The sequence below is a fragment of the Schistocerca gregaria genome, chromosome 6 (assembly GCF_023897955.1).
Source record: "Schistocerca gregaria isolate iqSchGreg1 chromosome 6, iqSchGreg1.2, whole genome shotgun sequence".
Classification (NCBI taxonomy): Eukaryota; Metazoa; Arthropoda; class Insecta; order Orthoptera; family Acrididae; genus Schistocerca; species Schistocerca gregaria.
The window spans coordinates 542036732-542057964 of NC_064925.1; the positions used below are offsets into that span (position 1 = coordinate 542036732).

The window sequence follows — 21233 nt, forward strand, 5'->3', positions numbered from 1 at the left end:
CAAATGGTGTCAAATGAAATGTTGAATACCATGCTTATTCTAATGTTTCTTTGAAATTTGCATACATTATGTTTCAAAAGGGAACTTTTGGGATTATTATGCAGTTTGGTCATCTTTACTTGATATTTAATTTCATTTATCTTTTCATATTTTCTGCCCTTTCTCATGTGTGTGTGACTGTGTGGAGGGGGATGGGGGATAATCCATTTTCTGTAATTTTCGCTTTATCTCTGCAAAGATTAATTATCCTATGAAATCAGTTTTGCATTTTTGCTATTAACTAGCAGATAATCATGCTTTTGCCAGTACACAAGTAATTAAAAATCTGTTATAGAAATTATATTTAAGATTACAAAATTACTTATTCTCTACAGAATGTTTTGTGTTCCAAATAACAAAATTACTAATTATCAACAAAATATTTGTGTTCCAAATAACATTTCTATATAAAGGTGATGTAAATAAAATAGAAAGAAACTTCCACATGGGAAAAATATATTAAAAACAAAGATTCCAAGACTTACCAAGCGGGAAAGCGCCAGTAGATAGGCACAATGAATAAAACACACACACAGAATTTCGAGCTTTCGCAACCGGCAGCTGCTTCGTCAGGAAAGAGGGAAGGAAAAGGAAAGATGAAAGGATGTGGGTTTTAAGGGAGAGGGTAAGGAGTCATTCCAATCCCGGGAGCGGAAAGACTTACCTTAGGGGGAAAAAAGGATAGGTATTTACTCGCGCGCGCGCTCGCCCACACACACACACACACACACACACACACACACACACACACACATATATCCATCCATACATATACAGACACAAGCAGACATACACTCCTGGAAATGGAAAAAAGAACACATTGACAACGGTGTGCCAGACCCACCATACTTGCTCCGGATACTGCGAGAGGGCTGTACAAGCAATGATCACACGCACGGCACAGCGGACACACCAGGAACCGCGGTGTTGGCCGTCGAATGGCGCTAGCTGCACAGCATTTGTGCACCGCCGCCGTCAGTGTCAGCCAGTTTGCCGTGGCATACGAAGCTCCATCGCAGTCTTTAACACTGGTAGCATGCCGCGACAGCGTGGACGTGAACCGTATATGCAGTTGACGGACTTTGAGCGAGGGTGTATAGTGGGCATGCGGGAGGCCGGGTGGACGTACCGCCGAATTGCTCAACACTTGGGGCGTGAGGTCTCCACAGTACATCGATGTTGTCGCCAGTGGTCGGCGGAAGGTGCACGTGCCCGTCGACCTGGGACCGGACCGCAGCGACGCACGGATGCACGCCAAGACCGTAGGATCCTATGCAGTGCCGTAGGGGACCGCACCGCCACATCCCAGCAAATTCCGCACCGCCACATCCCAGCAAATTAGGGACGCTGTTGCTCCTGGGGTATCGGCGAGGACCATTCGCAACGGTCTCCATGAAGCTGGGCTACGGTCCCGCACACCGTTAGGCCGTCTTCCGTTCACGCCCCAACATCGTGCAGCCCGCCTCCAGTGGTGTCGCGACAGGCGTGAATGGAGGGACGAATGGAGACGTGTCGTCTTCAGCGATGAGAGTCGCTTCTGCCTTGGTGCCAATGATGGCCGTATGCATGTTTGGCGCCGTGCAGGTGAGCGCCACAATCAGGACTGCATACGACCGAGGCACACAGGGCCAACACCCGGCATCATGGTGTGCGGAGCGATCTCCTACACTGGCCGTACACCTCTGGTGATCGTCGAGGGGACACTGAATAGTGCACGCACGGTACATCCAAACCGCCATCGAACCCATCGTTCTACCATTCCTAGACCGGCAAGGGAACTTGCTGTTCCAACAGGACAATGCACGTCCGCATGTATCCCGTGCCACCCAACGTGCTCTAGAAGGTGTAAGTCAACTACCCTGGCCAGCAAGATCTCCGGATCTGTCCCCCATTGAGCATGTTTGGGACTGGATGAAGCATCGTCTCACGCGGTCTGCACGTCCAGCACGAACGCTGGTCCAACTGAGGCGCCGGGTGGAAATGGCGTGGCAAGCCGTTCCACAGGACTACATCCAGCATCTCTACGATCGTCTCCATGGGAGAATAGCAGCCTGCATTGCTGCGAAAGGTGGATATACACTGTACTAGTGCCGACATTGTGCATGCTCTGTTGCCTGTGTCTATGTGCCTGTGGTTCTGTCAGTGTGATCATGTGATGTATCTGACCCCAGGAATGTGTCAATAAAGTTTCCCCTTCCTGGGACAATGAATTCACGGTGTTCTTATTTCAATTACCAGGAGTGTATTTCTATATAAAGGTTATCACAAACTTGTTACAATGTTATCTAACAAATTCTTTGTACTGTCAGAATGTATCATCTTTGTTGACTGTGAATAATGTGTCTTAGATAAGTCCGTGTGAGGTACAGGAAGAGTTTGGATGTTGGTAGTAAGTCTGGGTCATGCCTCCATGTTTAACTATGTAATATATGTTAGTTGAAATTTGACAATGAGCAAATTTTTTACATTCAAGAGTTGTTTTGCAATTGATTAGGGTGGGGTGTGGGGAAATGATGTTAAAAATGTTTATTTCAAAAGTCTGCAATTTTATCCAGTTACACTTTTATGTAAGTCAACAAAATCTCATAACTGACTGAGTTGATTTCAGGAATTCATTATGAAGAATCATTGTTAACAGACCATGTCAAGACCAGGACCTCAGAAGAAGTATAACCCACATTTTTGTTAGCAAGACTACGAGCTGAGCCACTAACATCAAGAATCCAGGATAAGTACATTTTTTACTTATTTTTTATTGCAAGAAACGACATAGGCACTGCCTACTTACAACTCTGGTTCTCAAAGTGCAATACTATACATTTATATGTCTGCTGATGCTCACAGAACTGTCAGAAACTTATTTTGTATTAAATTAATTATCTTTGTGTTTACTGGACTGACACAGTGGGGTTGTTAGAGCATTCTTCTACTGCCACCTGCAGTGCCAGCTTCCCAGAGGGGGGCGAGAGAGATGGGGTGCTACACCCATTTATGCCACCACCACAGCCAAAGAATTCATATTCAATGCTTCTAGCAAGAAAATGAAATGAGGACACCTGCTTTGCTCACTGACAGCATTGCCATTGCTGGACGTTCCTAACTGCATGCTGCCAGCATGGCCTTACCCTCTCTTGCCTCAGCTGTGCTCAGTGAAGTTTCTAATTGCTGACTAGGACTCTACCACAGTTTTGCTATACTGAATTTTCCTTATTATCAGACTCAACCTGGACTGTTAATTCTTCTGTTAATGTTTTCACATGCCTGTGTAATTCTGGTGCTCTGTCACTGCCATTGTATTTCTTGGGAAATGCCCGTGGTCTACGGAGCAGCCAAAGTGAAAAACAAAAAAATAGCCACCACACTAGCTCAACATGTTTGGTAAGTGGGTTACCTGCCTTCTGTAGTAAAAAAAACTGAGTTATTGGATCAATGATGAACTTCAACAGATGTCATGGGGTGTCCAACCTGAACAAATGTGAAGAAGGAAAATGAACAAAACAAAAAACAGTAGGAGAAGGAGGGGGGGGGGGGGGGGTTAGCACCTTTGATAAGTAATCAAAATGTTCTTGGTTCCGGGTTCGAAACCCACCACTGCTTAAATTTTGATTAAGAATCAGTATTGATGGCCAAAGACTTCCAGCATAAGGAGTCACCTTCATTCAGTCAATGGCCTTGTCAAAGAGGGCGGAGGAGCAACAGAGGTTCAGAACACTCTCTTGTCTTTGGGATGGGAAACTGCCCATAAAGCTGGAAGAATCATCAATGATCAACAGCATGAGGATGCCAAAGGCCATGGAAACCACTGCATTAAAGACACATAATGCATATCCACATGACATGTGGTCTGTAATTGAAAAAGTGTCATGATGACCTCTCCATTGGCAAAAGATTCTTGAATAGCCCCCAACTGGATCTCTGGGAGGAGACTGCCAAGGGGGAGGTGACCATGAGAAAAAGAAAATAAACAACAAAAGGGTAACGTTCTACAAGTCAGGGCATGGAATGTCAGAAGGCTGAATGTGGTAGGGAAGCTAGAAAATCTGAAAAAGTAAATGCACAAAGTCAATCTAGATATAGTAGTGGTCAGTGAAGTGAAATGGAAAGAAGACAAGGATTTCTGGTCAGGTGAGTATATGGTAGTATCAATAGCAGCAGAAAATGGTATAACAGGAGTAGGATTCGTTATGAATAGAAAGGTGGGGCAGGAGTATGTTACTGTGAACAGTTCACCAACAGGGTTGTTCATATCAGAACATACAGAAAACTAACACTGACAATGATAGTTCAGGTCTACATGCTGTCGTTGCAAGCTGAAGATGAAGAGATAGAGACAGCATATGAGCCTATTGAAAGGGTTATACAGTATGCAAAGGTACATGAAAATCTAGTAGTCATGGGGGACTGGAATGCAGTTGTAAGTAGTAGAGGAAGGAGTAGAAGAAAAGGTTATAGGAGAGTACAGGCTTGAGACAAGGAATGAGAGAGGAGAAAGACTAATTGAGTTTGGTAATAAAATTCAGCTAGTAATAAAGAATACTCTGTTCAAGAATCACAAGAGGAGTAGGTATACTTGTAAAAGGCTAAGTGATACGGAAAGATTTCATTTAGATTACATCTAGAAGTATATTCTGAAATCAGATACTGGATTATAAGGCATATCCACGAGCAGATACAGGCTCTGCTCATACTGTAGTCATGATAAAGAGTAGGCTAAAGCTGAAAAGATTAGTCAGGAAGAATCAGTAAGCAAAGAAGTGGGATACAGATGTACTAAGGAATGGTGAGATACGCTTCAAGTTCTCTAAGGCAATAGATACAGCAATAAGAAATAGCTCAGTAGGCAGTACAGTTGAAGAGGAATGGACGTCTCCAAAAAGGGCAGTCACAGAAGTTGGAAAGAGAAACATAGGTACAAAGAAGGTAATTGTGAAAAAACCTTTGGTAACAGGAGAAATACTTCAGCTGATCAATGAAATAAGGAAGTACAAAAATGCTCAGGGAAACTCAGGAATACAGAAACACAAGTCACTGAGAAATGAAATAAATAGGAAGTGCAGGGAAACTAAGAAGAAATGGGTCCATGTAAATTTTGAAGAAATCGAAAAAGAAATGATTGTCAGAATGACTGACTCAGCAAACACGAAATTCAAAACAACCTTCAGTGACATTAAGGGTGGTAGCATTAAAAGTGCAATGGGAATTCCACTGTTAAATGCAGAGGAGCGGACTGCTGGAAAGAGTATGTTGAAGGCATCTATGACAGGAAGATTTGTCTGATCTGATAAAAGAAGAAACAGTAGTCAATTTAGAAGAGATAGGGAATCTAATATTAGAATCAGAATTTAAAAGAGTTTTGGAGGTCTTAAAATGACATAAGGCAGAAGGGATAGATAACATTCCATCAGAATTTCTAAAAGGATTATGGGAAGTGGCAACAAAATGACTATTCACATTGTTATGTACACTGTATGAGTCTGGCAACATACCATCTGATTTTTTGTGAACTTCAGTAACAAATTGACACTTTCTACTGAGACCGTGAAGTTTAGCACCCCAAGTGCGATAGGATTGATTCAGTTGTTTTTGACAACGATAAAAGGCAACACGACAGGCTACCACATGCGCTTGCTTTTGAAAATAGACGGAAAGAAGTGAGCAGATTTCAGCAAAGGACAAAGACGCAGGATCTTTCAAAAGTTCCCTACTGCGACAACAACCGATACATTTGAGGTGAAATCCATGAAAGGGACAGAGACTTATATATTTGCTCATCCACGACATGAAATGCCAAGAAGTGCTGTCGAAGACATTTTTCGTAATCAGATCAGTCTTCCGCCGTCTCGTCTTAAAGAGGAAAAGTAGGTAGAGACGACGACGAGAGACGCCCTGCATTTGATGCCGCGACGAAATCACGAATCGCATTTGTGAGATGCGTTTGCTGTTCTATGAGACCTTGCAATAGTTGCTCTCAAGTAGCCATGGAAACATGTGGGTCAACGATGGAAAAGAAAAATCCCATCCTCGTTGACAATTGTAATAACTTCAAGTTGAACAAATATATTTCAAGGAAGACGCAATACATGAGAGCCACAGATCAAGTAAACAGAGTAAAACGTGTGTACACTTTAACAGTCAAATCATAACTGAGTACAAGTCTAGCAGCCGCTGGCTGGCTGGCAATTAAGGTGGCGCTGCTGCTGTATGGTTGGCAGAGAGTGCCACATGTAGAGGACGCACGTAACTGCATGGTGGTACTTTGAAAGATCGGTGAGTCACAACACAAACTTCTCTGATTTTGATGTTATAACTCATTACACCTCCCCCCATGAACCATGGACCTTGCTGTTGGTCGGGAGGCTTGCGTGCCTCAGCGATACAGATAGCCGTACCGTAGGTGCAACCACAACAGAGGGGTATCTGTTGAGAGGCCAGACAAATGTGTGGTTCCTGAAGAGGGATAGCAGCCTTTTCAGTAGTTGCAAGGGCAACAGTCTGGATGATTGACTCATCTGGCCTTGTAACAATAACCAAAACGACCTTGCTGTGCTGGTGCTGCGAACGGCTGAAAGCAAGGGAAAACTACGGCTGTAATTTTTCCTGAGGGCATGCAGCTTTACTGTATGATTAAATGATGATGGTGTCCTCTTGGGTAAAATATTCCGGAGGTAAAATAGTCCCCCATTCGGATCTCCGGGCGGGGAATACTCAAGAGGATGTCGTTATCCGAAGAAAGAAAACTGGTGTTCTATGGTTCGGAGCGTGGAATGTCAGATCCCTTAATCGGGCAGGTAGGTTAGAAAATTTAAAAAGGGAAATGGATAGGGTAAAGTTAGATATTATGGGAGTTAGTGAAGTTCGGTGGCAGGAGGAACAAGACTTCTGGTGAGGTGACTACAGGGTTATAAACACAAAATCAAATAGGGGTAATGCAGGAGTAGGTTTAATAATGAATAGGAAAATAGGAATGCGGGTAAGCTACTACAAACAGCATAGTGAAGGCATTATTGTGGCCAAGATAGATACGAAGCCCACACCTACTACAGTAGTACAAGTTTATATGCCAACTAGCTATGCAGATGATGAAGAAATTGAAGAAATGTATGATGAAATAAAAGAAATTATTCAGATAGTGAAGGGCGACAAAAATTTAATAGTCATGGGTGACTGGAATTCGGTAGTAGGAAAAGGGAGAGACAGAAACGTAGTAGGTGAATATGGATTGGGGGTACGAAATGAAAGAGGAAGCCGCCTGGCAGAATTTTGCACAGAGCACAACTTAATCAAGAATTATAAAAGAAGGCTGTATAAAGGCTGTATACGAGGAAGAAGCGTTGAGATACTGACAGGTTTCAGATAGATTATATAATAGTAAGACAGAGATTTAGGAACCAGGTTTTAAATTGTAAGATATTTCCAGGGGCAGATGTGGACTCTGACCACAAACTATTGGTTATGAACTGTAGATTAAAACTGAAGAAACTGCAAAAAGGTGAGAATTTAAGGAGATGAGACCTGGATAAACTGAAAGAACCAGAGGTTGTACAGAGTTTCAAGGAGAGCATAGCGGAACAATTGACAGAATGGGGGAAAGAAATACAGATGAAGAAGAATGGGTAGCTCTGAGGGATGAAATAGTGAAGGCAGCAGAGGATCAAATAGGTAAAAAGACGAGGGCTATAGAAACCCTTGGGCAACAGAAGAAATAATGAATTTGATTGATGAATAGAGAAAATATAAAAATGCAGTAAATGAAGCAGGCAAAAATGAACACAGACGTCTCAAAAATGAGATCGACAGGAAGTGCAAAATGGCTAAGCAGGCATGGCTATAGGACAAATGTAAGGATGTAGAGGCTTATCTCACTACGGGTAAGATAGGTACGGCCTACAGGAAAATTAAAGAGACCTTTGGAGATAAGAGAACCACTTGTATGAGTATCAAGATGGAAACCCAGTTCTAAGCAAAGAAGGGAAAGCAGAAAGGTGGAAGGAGTATATACAGGGTCTATACAAGGGCGATGTACTTGAGGACAATATTCTGGAAATGGACGAGGATGTAGATGAAGATGAAATGGGAGATATGATACCGCATGAAGAGTTTGACAGAGCTTTGAAAGATCTGAGTCAAAACAAGGCCCCGGGAGTAGCCAAATTCCATTAGAACTACTGACGGCCTTGGGAGAACCAGTCCTGACGAAACTCCACCATCTGGTGAGCAAAATGTGAGCGACAGGCGAAATACCCTCAGAGTTCAAGAAGAATATACTAATTCCAATCCCAAAGAAAGTAGGTGTTGAAAGATGTGAAAATTACCGAACAATCTGTTTAATAAGCCACAGCTGCAAAACACTAACACGAATTCTTTACAGATGAATGGAAAAACTAGTAGAAGCCGACCTTGGGGAAGATCAGTTTGGATTCCGTAGGTATACTGGAACACGTGAGGCAATACTGACCCTACGACTTATCTTAGAAGCTAGATTAAGGAAGGGCAAACCTACATTTCTAGCATATGTAGACTTAGAGAAAGATTTTGACAATGTTGACTGGAATACTCTCTTTCAAATTCTGAAGGTGGCAGGGGTAACATACTGGGAGCGAAAGGCTATTTACAATTTGTACAGAAGCCAGATGGCAGTTATAAAGAGTCGAGGGAAATGAAAAGGAAGCAGTGGCTGGGAAGGGAGTAAGACAGGGTTGTAGCCTCTCCCCAATGTTATTCAATCTGTATATCGAGCAAGCAGTAAAGGAAACAAAACAAAATTTGGAGTAGGTATTAAAATCCATGGAGAAATAAAAACTTTGAGGTTTGCCGATGACATTGTAACTCTGTGAAGGACAGCAAAAGACTTGGAATAGCAGCTGAATGGAATGGAAAGTGTCTTGAAAGGAGGATATAAGATGAACAACAAAAGCAAAACGAGGATAATGGAACGTAGTGAAATTAAGTCGGGTGATGCTGAGAGAATAAGATTAGGAAATGAGACACTTAAAGTAGTAAATGAGTTTTGCTATTTGGGGAGCAAAATAACTGATGATGGGCGAAGTAGAGAAGATATAAAATGTAGACTAGCAATGGCAAGGAAAGCGTTTCTGAAGAAGAGAAATTTGTTAACATCAAGTATAGATTTAAGGGTCAGGAAGTCATTTCTGAAAGTATTTGTATGGAGTGTAGCCATGTATGGAAGCGAAACATGGATGATAAATAGTTTGGACAAGAAGAGAATAGAAGCTTTCGAAATGTGGTGCTACAGAAGAATGCTGAAGGGGATTAGATGGGTAGATCACATAACTAATGAGGAAGTATTGAATCGGATTGGGGAGAAGAGAAGTTTGTGGCACAACTTGTCCAGAAGAAGGGATCGGTTGGTAGGACATGTTCTGAGGCATCAAGGGATCACCAATTTAATATTGGAGGGCAGCGTTGAGGGTAAAAATCGTAGAGGGAGACCAAGAGATGACTACACTATGCAGATTCAGAAGGATGTAGGTTGCAGTAGGTACTGGGAGATGAAGAAGCTTGCACAGGATAGAGTAGCATGGAGAGCTGCATCAAACCAGTCTCCGGACTGAAGACCACAACAACAACAACAACAACAACAACTCATTACATGACATACTTGCAAAATATAAAAGTTATATGGGTGTTACGGCAAATATAATATCAAAAAAAGGTAATTGCACTGCAAAAGAAGACAATATGGGATACAGTGAAGGAGGAGACCAACAGAACCAGAGATGAAGGGATGTAGACTGCATTAAGAGCAAAAGATGCATTGGTGACAGAAGCGTGCAATGTAGCAAAACATTTTAACAAGCATTTCATAAATGTTACTGCAAAAATTGGGTTGTCAGGTGAAGCAGATGCTGTCATAGAGTATCTCAGACCACTCATTACAAATAACTTCATTAACATGAGTGTGACCCTCTTTTCACCAGAAGTAATAGTTTTCATCATAAAATTCAAAAATTCATGTGGTTATGATTTAATGTGAACTAGGAAAAGTGCTCTTCTGGGTTTTGTGAGGCATTAAGATTAAGATTTAAAAGAAGAGGTAAAGAAAAACCATGAAATTTCCATCAAATTTCAATTTTATCAGAATTCTAATATAAAAAAGAAAAAAAAATACAGGTTGTTTCACAAAGGGTGACCTAACTTAGACAGTAATAATTACAAAACATTGATCATACTAGCAAGGAAATGTGTGATGTTTGAATGGGCATGGCCTAGAGTTTCAGAAAATCACCTCTAAACCTCAGTCAATGTCTTCTCATTTTGCAGTTAGTCAGAAGTAAGATGGTGTCCACACAACAGAAGGCGTTTTGTGTGTTACAATTTGCAAAGAATGGGTCAGTGATTTCAGTCCAGCATGTTTTTTGGTGACGTTTTAGCACTGATCTGCCTGCACTCAAAAGCATTCGTCACTGATATCACCAATCTGAAGAGACATGGTGCCTGTGTGAAGGTAAGAGTCCTGGTCAACCTCACACTTCTGATGACATGGTGGAAGGAATTCTGCAAACATCTGAGTGAAGTCCACTTAAGTCTTCTTAGCATGCAAGCAGAGAACTGGCAATGCCTCATATGACTTTCTGGTAGGTGTTAAGGTGTCGTTTGGTCTATAAACCATACATACAACCTAAAATTACTGCAAACTCTTTGGCTTGGTGATAAAAGGAAATAGGTTGACTTCAACAATGCTCCACTAGTTGACATGGAAGATGATCCATTTTTACTATGGTTAATTTTCAGTGACGAAGCAACATTTAAACCAACATAACATGCTCATATGGAACTCCAGAATCCTCATGACATTACTGAGCATGCAAGAGACCCACCTAAAGTGAGTGTTTTTTGTGCCACTGCTAACGAAAAAAATGTATGGCCCCTTCTTTTTTGAAGAAAACACAATGACTAGAATGAGCTACCTTCAAAAGCTGCAGAATTGGCTTTTTCTACAACTTCAGGAGGACTCCAATGACTTCATTTTCTAAAAGGATGCCTCTCCACCACACTGACACAATGATGTCCATCAGTTTCTCAGTGACATTCTGCCTCAACACTGGACAGGATGCACAGGATAGCAATACACTGCCCTGCATTCTTAGCCTTCAATATCACCAGACATGACCCCATGTCATTTTTTCTTGTGGGGATATGTGAAGGAAAGTGTGTTCATCCCCCCTTTACCTTGTGACACAGAAGTGAAGAACATAATAGCAGCCACCATAACTTCTGTAAAAGCAGATATATGTGTAAAATTTATGATGAATTTACCTATCATCTAGACGTTGTTCATATACCACACAATGTATGCAATTCAGAACTTGAAAGAAGTTCCCTGTCAGTATATGCCTACAATATGATGACAAGCATATTAAGGAAGTTGATAGTGTAAAATTCTTGAGATTAAAGCATGATAATAAATGAGATTAAGGCTTGATAATAAATTCAGCTGGGTAGAGTTTCCAGCAGAATGACTAGACCACTTAAATAAACCTCCATTAGCTATGTGAATGTTGTCTGACACAGACAAAAAGCATCATATTATGCTTACTTTCAATCCAGTACGGCATACAAGATTATTTTTTTGGGTAACCACTCAAGCCCACCAAAAGCATGTAATAAGAATTAACCATCATGTGAACTCAAGAATGTCCTGCAGAGAACTGTTTAAGGAACTAAGGACATTAACTGTTTTTCCCCCAATATATTTATTCCTCAATGACATTTATCATTAAAAATATATTGCCTTTTGAAACCAACAGCTCTTTTCATGTAATTAATACCAAAAATATGAATAAACTTGACAAAGACAAAGTCACTTACTTTGGTCAAGAAAGGTGTCCGTTATTCAGTAACACACATTTTCAGGAACTTGCCAGCAGGCATAAAAAATTTCAGTCAACTCCTGCTACTCCACTGACGAAATTCTTAGTAGAACTGACTAATGTCTATATGTTACTAATAATATGAAATAATATGAGTATTACATACAATCTGAGTACTGTACGTGTACAGTGCAGTAATGTGTGCATAGCAAATAAGTGTTATAAAATGAATTTTCTACTTGATGATGCATGGTTACAACAGCCTAATAAATACCACATGTCCCTCAGTGTACTGAACATTTACATTGAGGTTCGCCGATGACATTGTAATTCTGTCAGAGACAGAAAAGGACTTGGAAGAGCAGTCGAATGGAATGGACAGTGTCTTGAAAGGAAGATATAAGATGAACATCAACAAAAGCAAAACTAGGATAATGGAATGTAGTCAAATTAAATCAGGTGATGCTGAGGGAATTAGATTAGGAAATGAGACACTTAAAGTAGTAAAGGAGTTTTGCTATTTAGGGAGTAAAATAACTGATGATGGTCGAAGTAGAGAGGATATAAAATGTAGACTGGCAATGGCAAGCAAAGCGTTTCTGAAGAAGAGAAATTTGTTAACATCGAGTATAGATTTAAATGTCAGGAAGTAGTTTCTGAAAGTATTTGTATGGAGTGTAGCCATGTATGGAAGTGAAACATGAATGATAACTAGTTTGGACAAGAAGAGAATAGAAGCTTTCAAAATGTGGTGCTACAGAAGAATGCTGAAGATTAGATGAGTAGATCACATAACTAATGAGGAGGTATTGAATAGAATTGGGGAGAAGAGGAGTTTGTGGCACAACTTGACAAAAAGAAGGGACTGGATGGGAGGACATGTTTTGAGGCATCAAGGGATCACAAATTTAGCATTGGAGGGCAGCGTGGAGGGTAAAATCGTAGAGGGAGACCAAGAGATGAATACACCACGCAGATTCAGAAGGATGTAGGTTGCAGTAAGTACTGGGAGATGAAGCAGCTTGCACAGGATAGAGTAGCATGGAGAGCTCCATCAAACCAGTCTGAGGACTGAAGATCACAACAACAACAACAACAACAACAACAACAACAACAACCTCAGTGTACTGAACATTTACATGTTTTGTGACAAATATGTTATTTTTCTTTTAAATGAAAATATGTCCACGAGGACCATTTCACTTAGGATCTGTGGAAGGTACATTAGCATATCTATTTTTCTTTGTAAATATCTTTTGTGCATTTTCGTTCTGTGACTTGTTCCACATCCTAGAGGATAACCTCACTATGGAGCTATTGGAACAAAAAGTACGTGTAATGTACGAGTTTTTAATATAAGAGCATTCAGAGATGACATTTTTGAAATGTTTATGATGCAAGGTCACTTCTGACACACTGAGACTGTGTTTCAGATAGCGACTGGAACCCCAAATCTCTATGCACAAGTAATGTACTATCAATAGAGCAAACACTAGTCTCCTAGGCAATAATGCCATATAATCATCATTTTTGCATGCTTGCAAAGTTTCAACCAGTGACTAGTTTTCATTCGTAACTTTCAAGCTTTAAACATTGTTATTTGGATGCACCCCGCTCCAATGAGATATTTCTTATCCTACAGTTCTCAAAGGTGTTTTATTCAACATTTCTATTCCATAACTATACACATTATTAAAGTACACAATGTCTGCAATTAATACAACGGTTTGCAATCATAAATTATTTACAAAAATTCCATTTCAAGCATGTGAAACTGATAAACTACAGAAAAAGTAGAAAGCTAACCACAATATCAGTCGCAAGCTTTCTTTTTGGCACACAGGTACAATAAAGCGAATTTTAAAATTCATACTTTCCAATGCCACATGCCAGTACAGATCCACTGCTTGTGTATCTTTGATGTTCACACCAAGAAATACATGTCAAAGCATTTTGAAGCACATGAGGATCATACACAAAACACATGCCAACTTACAGTATATGTAAAGAATCACAGCAAACAAAATACAAATACCAGTCATAAAATACATGCACAATAATAACCTGTTTCAGCAATTAGCTGGTTCCAATGTCTCTGCTTCATTCCTGGATTTCTCAAACCCTGGAGGATTGGGATTAGAGGCTTGAACTCTTCCATTTGGTCTCTTACTTGCATAGCTATAGCTTGAACACCTACAAAAATCACCATGATGAAACAGAAACATGACTTATTACTTTATAATCTGCAAAAGTAATAAAATGGATCAATTCAGTATTTACTGATCCACATGAATATAATCACTGAACAAGTTACACCTAACCCAAACACCTAAATAAAAAAGGACACACAATAATGTACTGGAATTAAGAGGTATTTACCAGGTATATCAGCGAACACTTTGATAGATTTCTGCATAGTCTTGTATATTTCAGAAACCATTTTGTCAATCATCTCTCCATCTATGTTAATAAGAGGGTTGTCCATCCAGATATCATACCACCGCAGCCAATCTGAAAATGAATAAGTAATATATTATTTATACACCTGTATCTAAATTGTTCTATTTCCAGGCACAAGAAATTGAGAGAAAACTTCTATGATAGTAAGGTGTGATAACAGTAATTAATGTAGCTACCAGATTTTTATAAGAAATACTTTTTATCTGGTTCAGGCAGTAACTACATGAAATTCACCAAAAAGATGATGTAGAGAAACAGTGCAAAATTTTAGCAGAACATCTGGAAAATGTTTAATATTTTAATACTTTTTTTAAACATCGGTAGTTCAATGTGAAAAATGTGTTACCACCAGAATCTCATGGGCTGAGCCAATTTTTAATTGTTGGATACATGAAAACTGTTTGAAAGTTTATGAAATTCACAATCAGTGATAATTATTGGTCATGCTGTAACTGTTTGTGTCTCAGAAAGTGCAGACCTACTAAGAGCACTGAATTCAAAAGAAATTAAATTACCGCAAAGATTCATGGAAACACTTAAAATGGAATTTCTGGCCAAGGTAATAAGTGAATTGCAGTACTGAATTTGCAAGAACCAATCTCGTGTGCATGCTATGATAATCAAATTATTTGCAGTATTTATGATGATGGTGACGGTGACGATGATATGAAAATTGAAGTACTTAGGAAACTGGAAAATCAATAAAACTGAAGACAGTGAACGGAAAGGGAGGGTTGATAAAGATGTACCAAACACTGAAGTAGAAGTAGAAGTTTATTGTCTCATAACATACAATTTCAAGACATTGACTTAAAAGTACAGAAGATTCGTCAAAACACAAAAACTGGTTTACAATTTTCCTTATAATACCAGTAATATAATATACAGTACTGAATAATTACTTAATTAAGCAGTTAATAATTTTTCATCAAAAGTAACAAACTTTTAAGATTAACAGTCCTAAGTACTTGCTCTCTCCTGTCCAAATTTTCATGTTGCCATTTATGAAGTCTTCTACTTAATAGTAACATTTCTGCACTAGTTTCTCATGTAAGGATTTTTTCAGTGTTTCTAAATTTATGCTGAGCAATTCTCTTCCTTTCACTTTGTTATAAATTTTCATACCCATATAATGTGTAGTTTGAGCATAAAGTTTTAAACGGTGGGTGGGCAGCATAAAATTACTTTAATTTCAGGTGTTGTAATTATGTTGGAAATGATTTGCTACAAATCGGATACAAAATAATAGCAACTCTACGTTAAGAAATGTTGTGACTCCTAGCAATGAGATTAGTGTGCTTATGATGATTACAGAAAATCAACTCAACATACACATTAAAAGTATTTTGAATTTGAAACATGGTACATCAGGCAATGCAACAGAATTCAAGGATAATAGGATAATTATAAAGGTGCCTTTAATCATATTATGGTAAATTCTGTTCAAAGTGAAAGTGAATAGTACCTTATTAGTAAAACAAGGACCTCAGTTTGTTTAGCATAATGTGTATATCCACTATCCAAACTAATAATAAGCACCAACATAAACACATTTGCAAATAAATATCTGCTATATGAGAACAACTCAACAGGCTTGCATCAGTATTCACTGAGCCAAACAAATTTTTAAATGACAAACATCTAGCAAGGGCGGGTCTTAACTTAAAGGGATTAGAAACTTCAAGCAATACTGGGTATCTCTCCAGAGAGTCATCAGACATGTTATCTCTGGTGTTTTCACATATATTTGCATTTTGATTTTTCTAGTGGAGCCAGACCAAAGAAATGCCACTCATCATATTTCATATGACACCCAATGTCATCTGAAAATGTTGATTTGATTCTTATTACAAACAATATATTTTTACAAGTGCAGCATGTTCATCTGATGGAATGGATCTAAATTAGTCTAGTACAATTTGGCCAAATGATATCCATTATTATGGACAGCATACCACAAACAATGACCATTACATCAGCAGGAAACTAATACCCCAGCATAGTAATAGACATGGCAAACAAATGTTCCTAATATGAAGAATGCTAGAGAAAATTGCAGTGGTTTGCCTTTTAATCACGAATAGTTGGAAACATTTTATACTGCATATTATAATAATTTTTCCCGAGGGCATGCAGCTTTACTGTACGGTTAAATGATAATGGCATCCACTTGGGTAAAACAGAGGCCCATTTGGATCTCCGGGCGAAGACTACTCAAGAGGACGTTGTTATCAGGAGGAAGAAAACTGGCGTTCTACGGATCAGAATGTGGAATGTCAGATCCCTTAATCGGGCAGGTAGGTTAGAAAATTTAAAAAGGGAAATGGATAGGTTAAAGTTAGGTATAGTGGGAATTAGTGAAGTTCGGTGGCAGGAGGAACAACATTTTTGGTCAGGCGAATACAATATCATAAACACAAAATCAAGTAGGAGTAATGGAGGAGTAATGCAGGGGTAATGAATAGGGAAATAGGAATACAGGTAAGCTACTACAAACAGCATAGTGAACGCATTATTGTGACCAAGATAGACACGAAGCCCACGCCTACTACAGTAGGACAAGTTTATATGCCAACTAGCTCCGCAGATGACAAAGAAATTGAAGAAATGTATGATGAAATAAAAGAAATTATTCAGATAGTGAAGGGAGACGAAAATTTAATAGTCATGGGTGACTGGAATTCGGTAGTAGGAAAAGGGAGAGAAGGAAACTTAGTAGGTGAATATGGATTGGGGGTACGAAATAAAAGAGGAAGCCGCTTGGTAGAATTTTGCACAGAGCACAACTTAATCATAGCTAACACATGGTTTAAGAATCATAAAAGAAGACTGTATACATGGAAGAAGCCTGGAGATACTGACAGGTTTCAGGCAGATTATGTAATGGTAAGACAGAGATTTAGGAACCAGGTTTTAAATTGTAAGACATTTCCAGCGGCAGATGTGGACTCTGACCACAATCTATTGCTTATGAACTGTAGATTAAAACTGAAGAAACTGCAAAAAGGTGGGAATTTAAGGAGATGAGACCTGGATAAACTGAAAGAACCAGAGGTTGTACAGAGTAGCAGGGAGAGTATAAGGGAAAAATTGACAGGAATGGAGGAAAGAAATGCAGTAGAAGAAGAATGGGTAGCTTTGAGGGATGAAGTAGTGAAGGCAGCAGAGGATCAAGTAGGTAAAAAGACAAGGGCTAGTAGAAATCCTTGGGTAACAGAAGAAATATTGAATTTAATTGATGAAAGGAGAAAATATAAAAATGCAGTAAATGAAGCAAGCAAAAAGGAATACAAACGCCTCAAAAATGAGATTGACAGGCAGTGCAAAAGGGTTAAGCAGGGATGGCTAGAGGACAAATGTATGGATGTAGAGGCTTATCTCATTAGGGGTAAGATAGGTACTGCCTACAGGAAAATTAAAGAGACCTTTGGAGAAAGGAGAACCCCTTGCATGAATATCAAAAGCTTTGATGGAAACCCAGTGTTAAGCAAAGAAGGGAATTTGAAAGGTGGAAGGAGTATATAGAGGGTCTATACAAGGGCGATGTACTTGGGGACAATATTATGGAAATGGAAGATGATGTAGACGAAGATGAAATGGGAGATATGATACCGCGTGAAGAGTTTGACAGAGCACTGAAAGACCTGAGTCCAAACAATGCCCCCGGAGTGACAACATTCCATTAAAACTACTGACAGCCTTGGGAGAGCCAGTCCTAACTAAACTCTACCATCTGGTGAGCAAGATGTATGAGACAGGCGAAATACCCTCAGAGTTCAAGAAGAATATACTAATTCCAATCCCAAAGAAAGTAGGTGTTGAAAGATGTGAAAATTACCGAACAATCTGTTTAATAAGCCACAGCTGCAAAATACTATCGCGAATTGTTTACGGTCAAATGGAAAAACTAGTAGAACCCGACCTTGTGGAAGATCAGTTTGGATTCCGTAGAAATGTTGGAACACGAGGCAATCCTGACCCTATGGCTTATCTTAGAAGCTAGATTGAGGAAAGGCAAACCTATGTTCCTAGCATTTGTAGACTTAGAGACGTTGACTGGAATACTCTCTTTCAAATTCTAAAGGTGGCAGGGGTAAAATACAGGGAGCGAAAGGCTATTTACAATTTGTACAGAAACCAGATGGCAGTTAGAAGAGTCAAGGGGCATGAAAGGGAAGAAGTGGTTGGAAAGGGAGTGAGACAGGGTTGTAGCCTATCCCTGATGTTATTCAATCTTTATATTGAGCAAGCAGTGAAGGAGTATTAAAATCCATGGAGAAGAAATAAATACTTTGAGGTTTGCCGGTGACATTGTAAGTCTGTCAGAGACAGCAAAGGACTTGGAAGAGCAGTTAAACAGAATGGACAGTGTGTTGAAAGGAGGATATAAGATGAACATCAACAGAAGCAAAACGAGGATAATGGAATGTAGTCGAATTAAGTCGGGTGATGGTGAGTGAATGAGATTAGGAAATGAGACACTTAAAGTAGTAAAGGAGTTTCGTTATTTGGGGAGCAAAATAACTGATGATGGTCGAAGTAGAGAGGATATAAAGTGTAGACTAGCAATGGCAAGGAAAGCGTTTCTGAAGAAGAGAAATTTGTTAACATCGAGTATAGATTTAAGTGTCAGGAAGCCATATCTGTAAGTATTTGTATGGAGTGTAGCCATGTATGGAAGTGAAACATGGACGATAAATAGTTTGGACAAAAAGAGAATAGAAGCTTTCGAAATGTGGTGCTACAGAAGAATGCTGAAGATTAGATGGGTAGATCATATAACTAATGAGGTATTGGATAGGATTGGGAAAGGAGTTTGTGGTACAACTTGACTAGAAGAAGGGATCTGTTGGTAGGACATGTTCTGAGGCATCAAGGTGTCACCAATTTAGTATTGGAGGGCAGCGTGGAGGGTAAAAACCGTAGAGGGAGACCAAGAGATGACTACACTAAGCAGATTCAGAAGGATGTTGGTTGCAGTAGGTACTGGGAGATGAAGAAGCTCGCACAGGATAGAGTAGCATGGAGAGCTGCATCAAAGCAGGGCTCAGGACTGAAGACCACAACAATAACAACATTATAATGTTAGCATACAGGAAATGTAAAACCAGACCATCAGAGTGATACTGCCCTTACTGTATTAGTACTGTTGATATGTGGCTTGCACTTGATCAATGTCTAATGCAATCAATGATACAGACACTGTAAAGTTGATGATCCTTTGTTTGCCATGTCATCCTTGGCTGACTTGCCCCATATTGCTTGTTAAACATTATGTTTAAACAATGGAAAGTGCCAGGCCAGAATCTCAACAATATTATGAAAAGGAGAAATTACTACCCACCATAAAGATGAGATGTTGAGTTGCAGACAGTTTTTTCGTTGTGCCTGTCTGCAACACAATACGTCATCTTTATGGTGAGTAGAAATCTATCCTTTTCATAATATTTTTAATCATAACGGTTTGCTTCCCTGTTATTATATATTATAAAAATTGGACCACTGTGTGGTTGTTCTATTGTGTGGGAATATAAAATTCCAGTTTTAAAACTGTTTGATTTGTAACAAGAAATAAATTTATGTGTTCTGTTGATAGTGGTGTCAGATCAAACACATGAGTAGTAGTATTTATTCGGGCTGACTCTATCCATTTATTGTAAAATTACATCACAAATATTTGTGAAATGCTACAAAAAGATGCACTAGATAGTTATTTTGGCATATCCTGATGATAGCAGTAAATTATATAGCCTATTAAAAATGCCATAAACAGAACTTAAATAACTACAACAAATGTTCAGTTTCTCTAAAAGGCTCTTTAAATTCCTCATAGACAGTATCTATATCTCCCCCAGTCACACATGCTTCTACAACCTTGGCATTTGTCCTCTAGCCATATCTGCTAGCTCATATTGAGAGTGCTGTCTGTCTTACTCGTTAGATTTTTCTATTTCATTTTGCATTCTAAATTTCCAATACTTGCATATTTTTTCTATCGTCAGTTACATTCTATATCTCATATATTAGTCACAGATTTCCACTGGGCCTTGTCTTTTCACCAACTTGGTCCGCTGCTGCTTTTGCTGTGTCATCTCTGAAAGCTATTTAACTGCTATGGCAAAATTCAATGGCTATGGTCTGTAGCATATACACTATCTAATCAAAGTACCCGAACACCTATTAGTGGACATATCAGACGTGAGCACCCTTCACCTTTACTCTTGAACCCTGCTGGCTACCCTTTCAAATGTGGAAAAATGGCAGCACATTCCTCTTCAGTAGCAAAAATCACAGAAGGTAGTGATGTTGGATGCTGGGGTATGAAGTGAAGTTGACATTCTAACTCATCTGAAAGGTATCTTATTGGGTTCAGTTTTGGTCTCAGGGTCTAATCATCCATTTCCAGAATGTTATTGTCCACAAACTATTGCCTGTTCTCTCATAGATGCTGCTTTATGAAAGGGTGCAAATCCATGTCAATACAATCAATTGTCGTCATTGAAAAGTTCCTCTGCTCTACACAGTATGCAATCCTGTAAAATGCAATCATATCCTTCCACATTTAGTCTCTTTGTAACGGCAATAAGAGAACAAATACACTGTAACCACAAAAACACACCGATACCATCCCACCACCCCATCCATACTGCACTGTTCGCACTACACGTGATGGCAAGTAATGTTCTCCAGGCATTCACCAAACCCAAACATGTCCACCGCATTGCCATAGTGTAGAGAGTGACTGATCAGTCCAAATTAACTAATTTCTAATCATCCACTGTCCAGTGGCACCATTCTTTATACAACCTCAAGCATCACTTAGCACTGACAATGGAAATGTACGGTTTATGAGCAGTTACTCAACCGTCGTGTCTCATTCTTTGTAACTCTCTATGCACCTTC

The 21233-nt window shown here is 39.4% G+C and overlaps 1 protein-coding gene across 1 annotated transcript in view; it reads right to left on the minus strand.

Moving 5' to 3' along the window:
• The window catches only part of LOC126278931 (dynein axonemal heavy chain 1-like), an 825957-nt gene that overhangs the window by 608291 nt on the left and 196433 nt on the right, over positions 1-21233 (minus strand). The window contains 2 exon segments of the mRNA XM_049979209.1: positions 13935-14063; positions 14250-14381. Coding sequence (XP_049835166.1) covers positions 13935-14063; positions 14250-14381 — 261 coding nt within the window.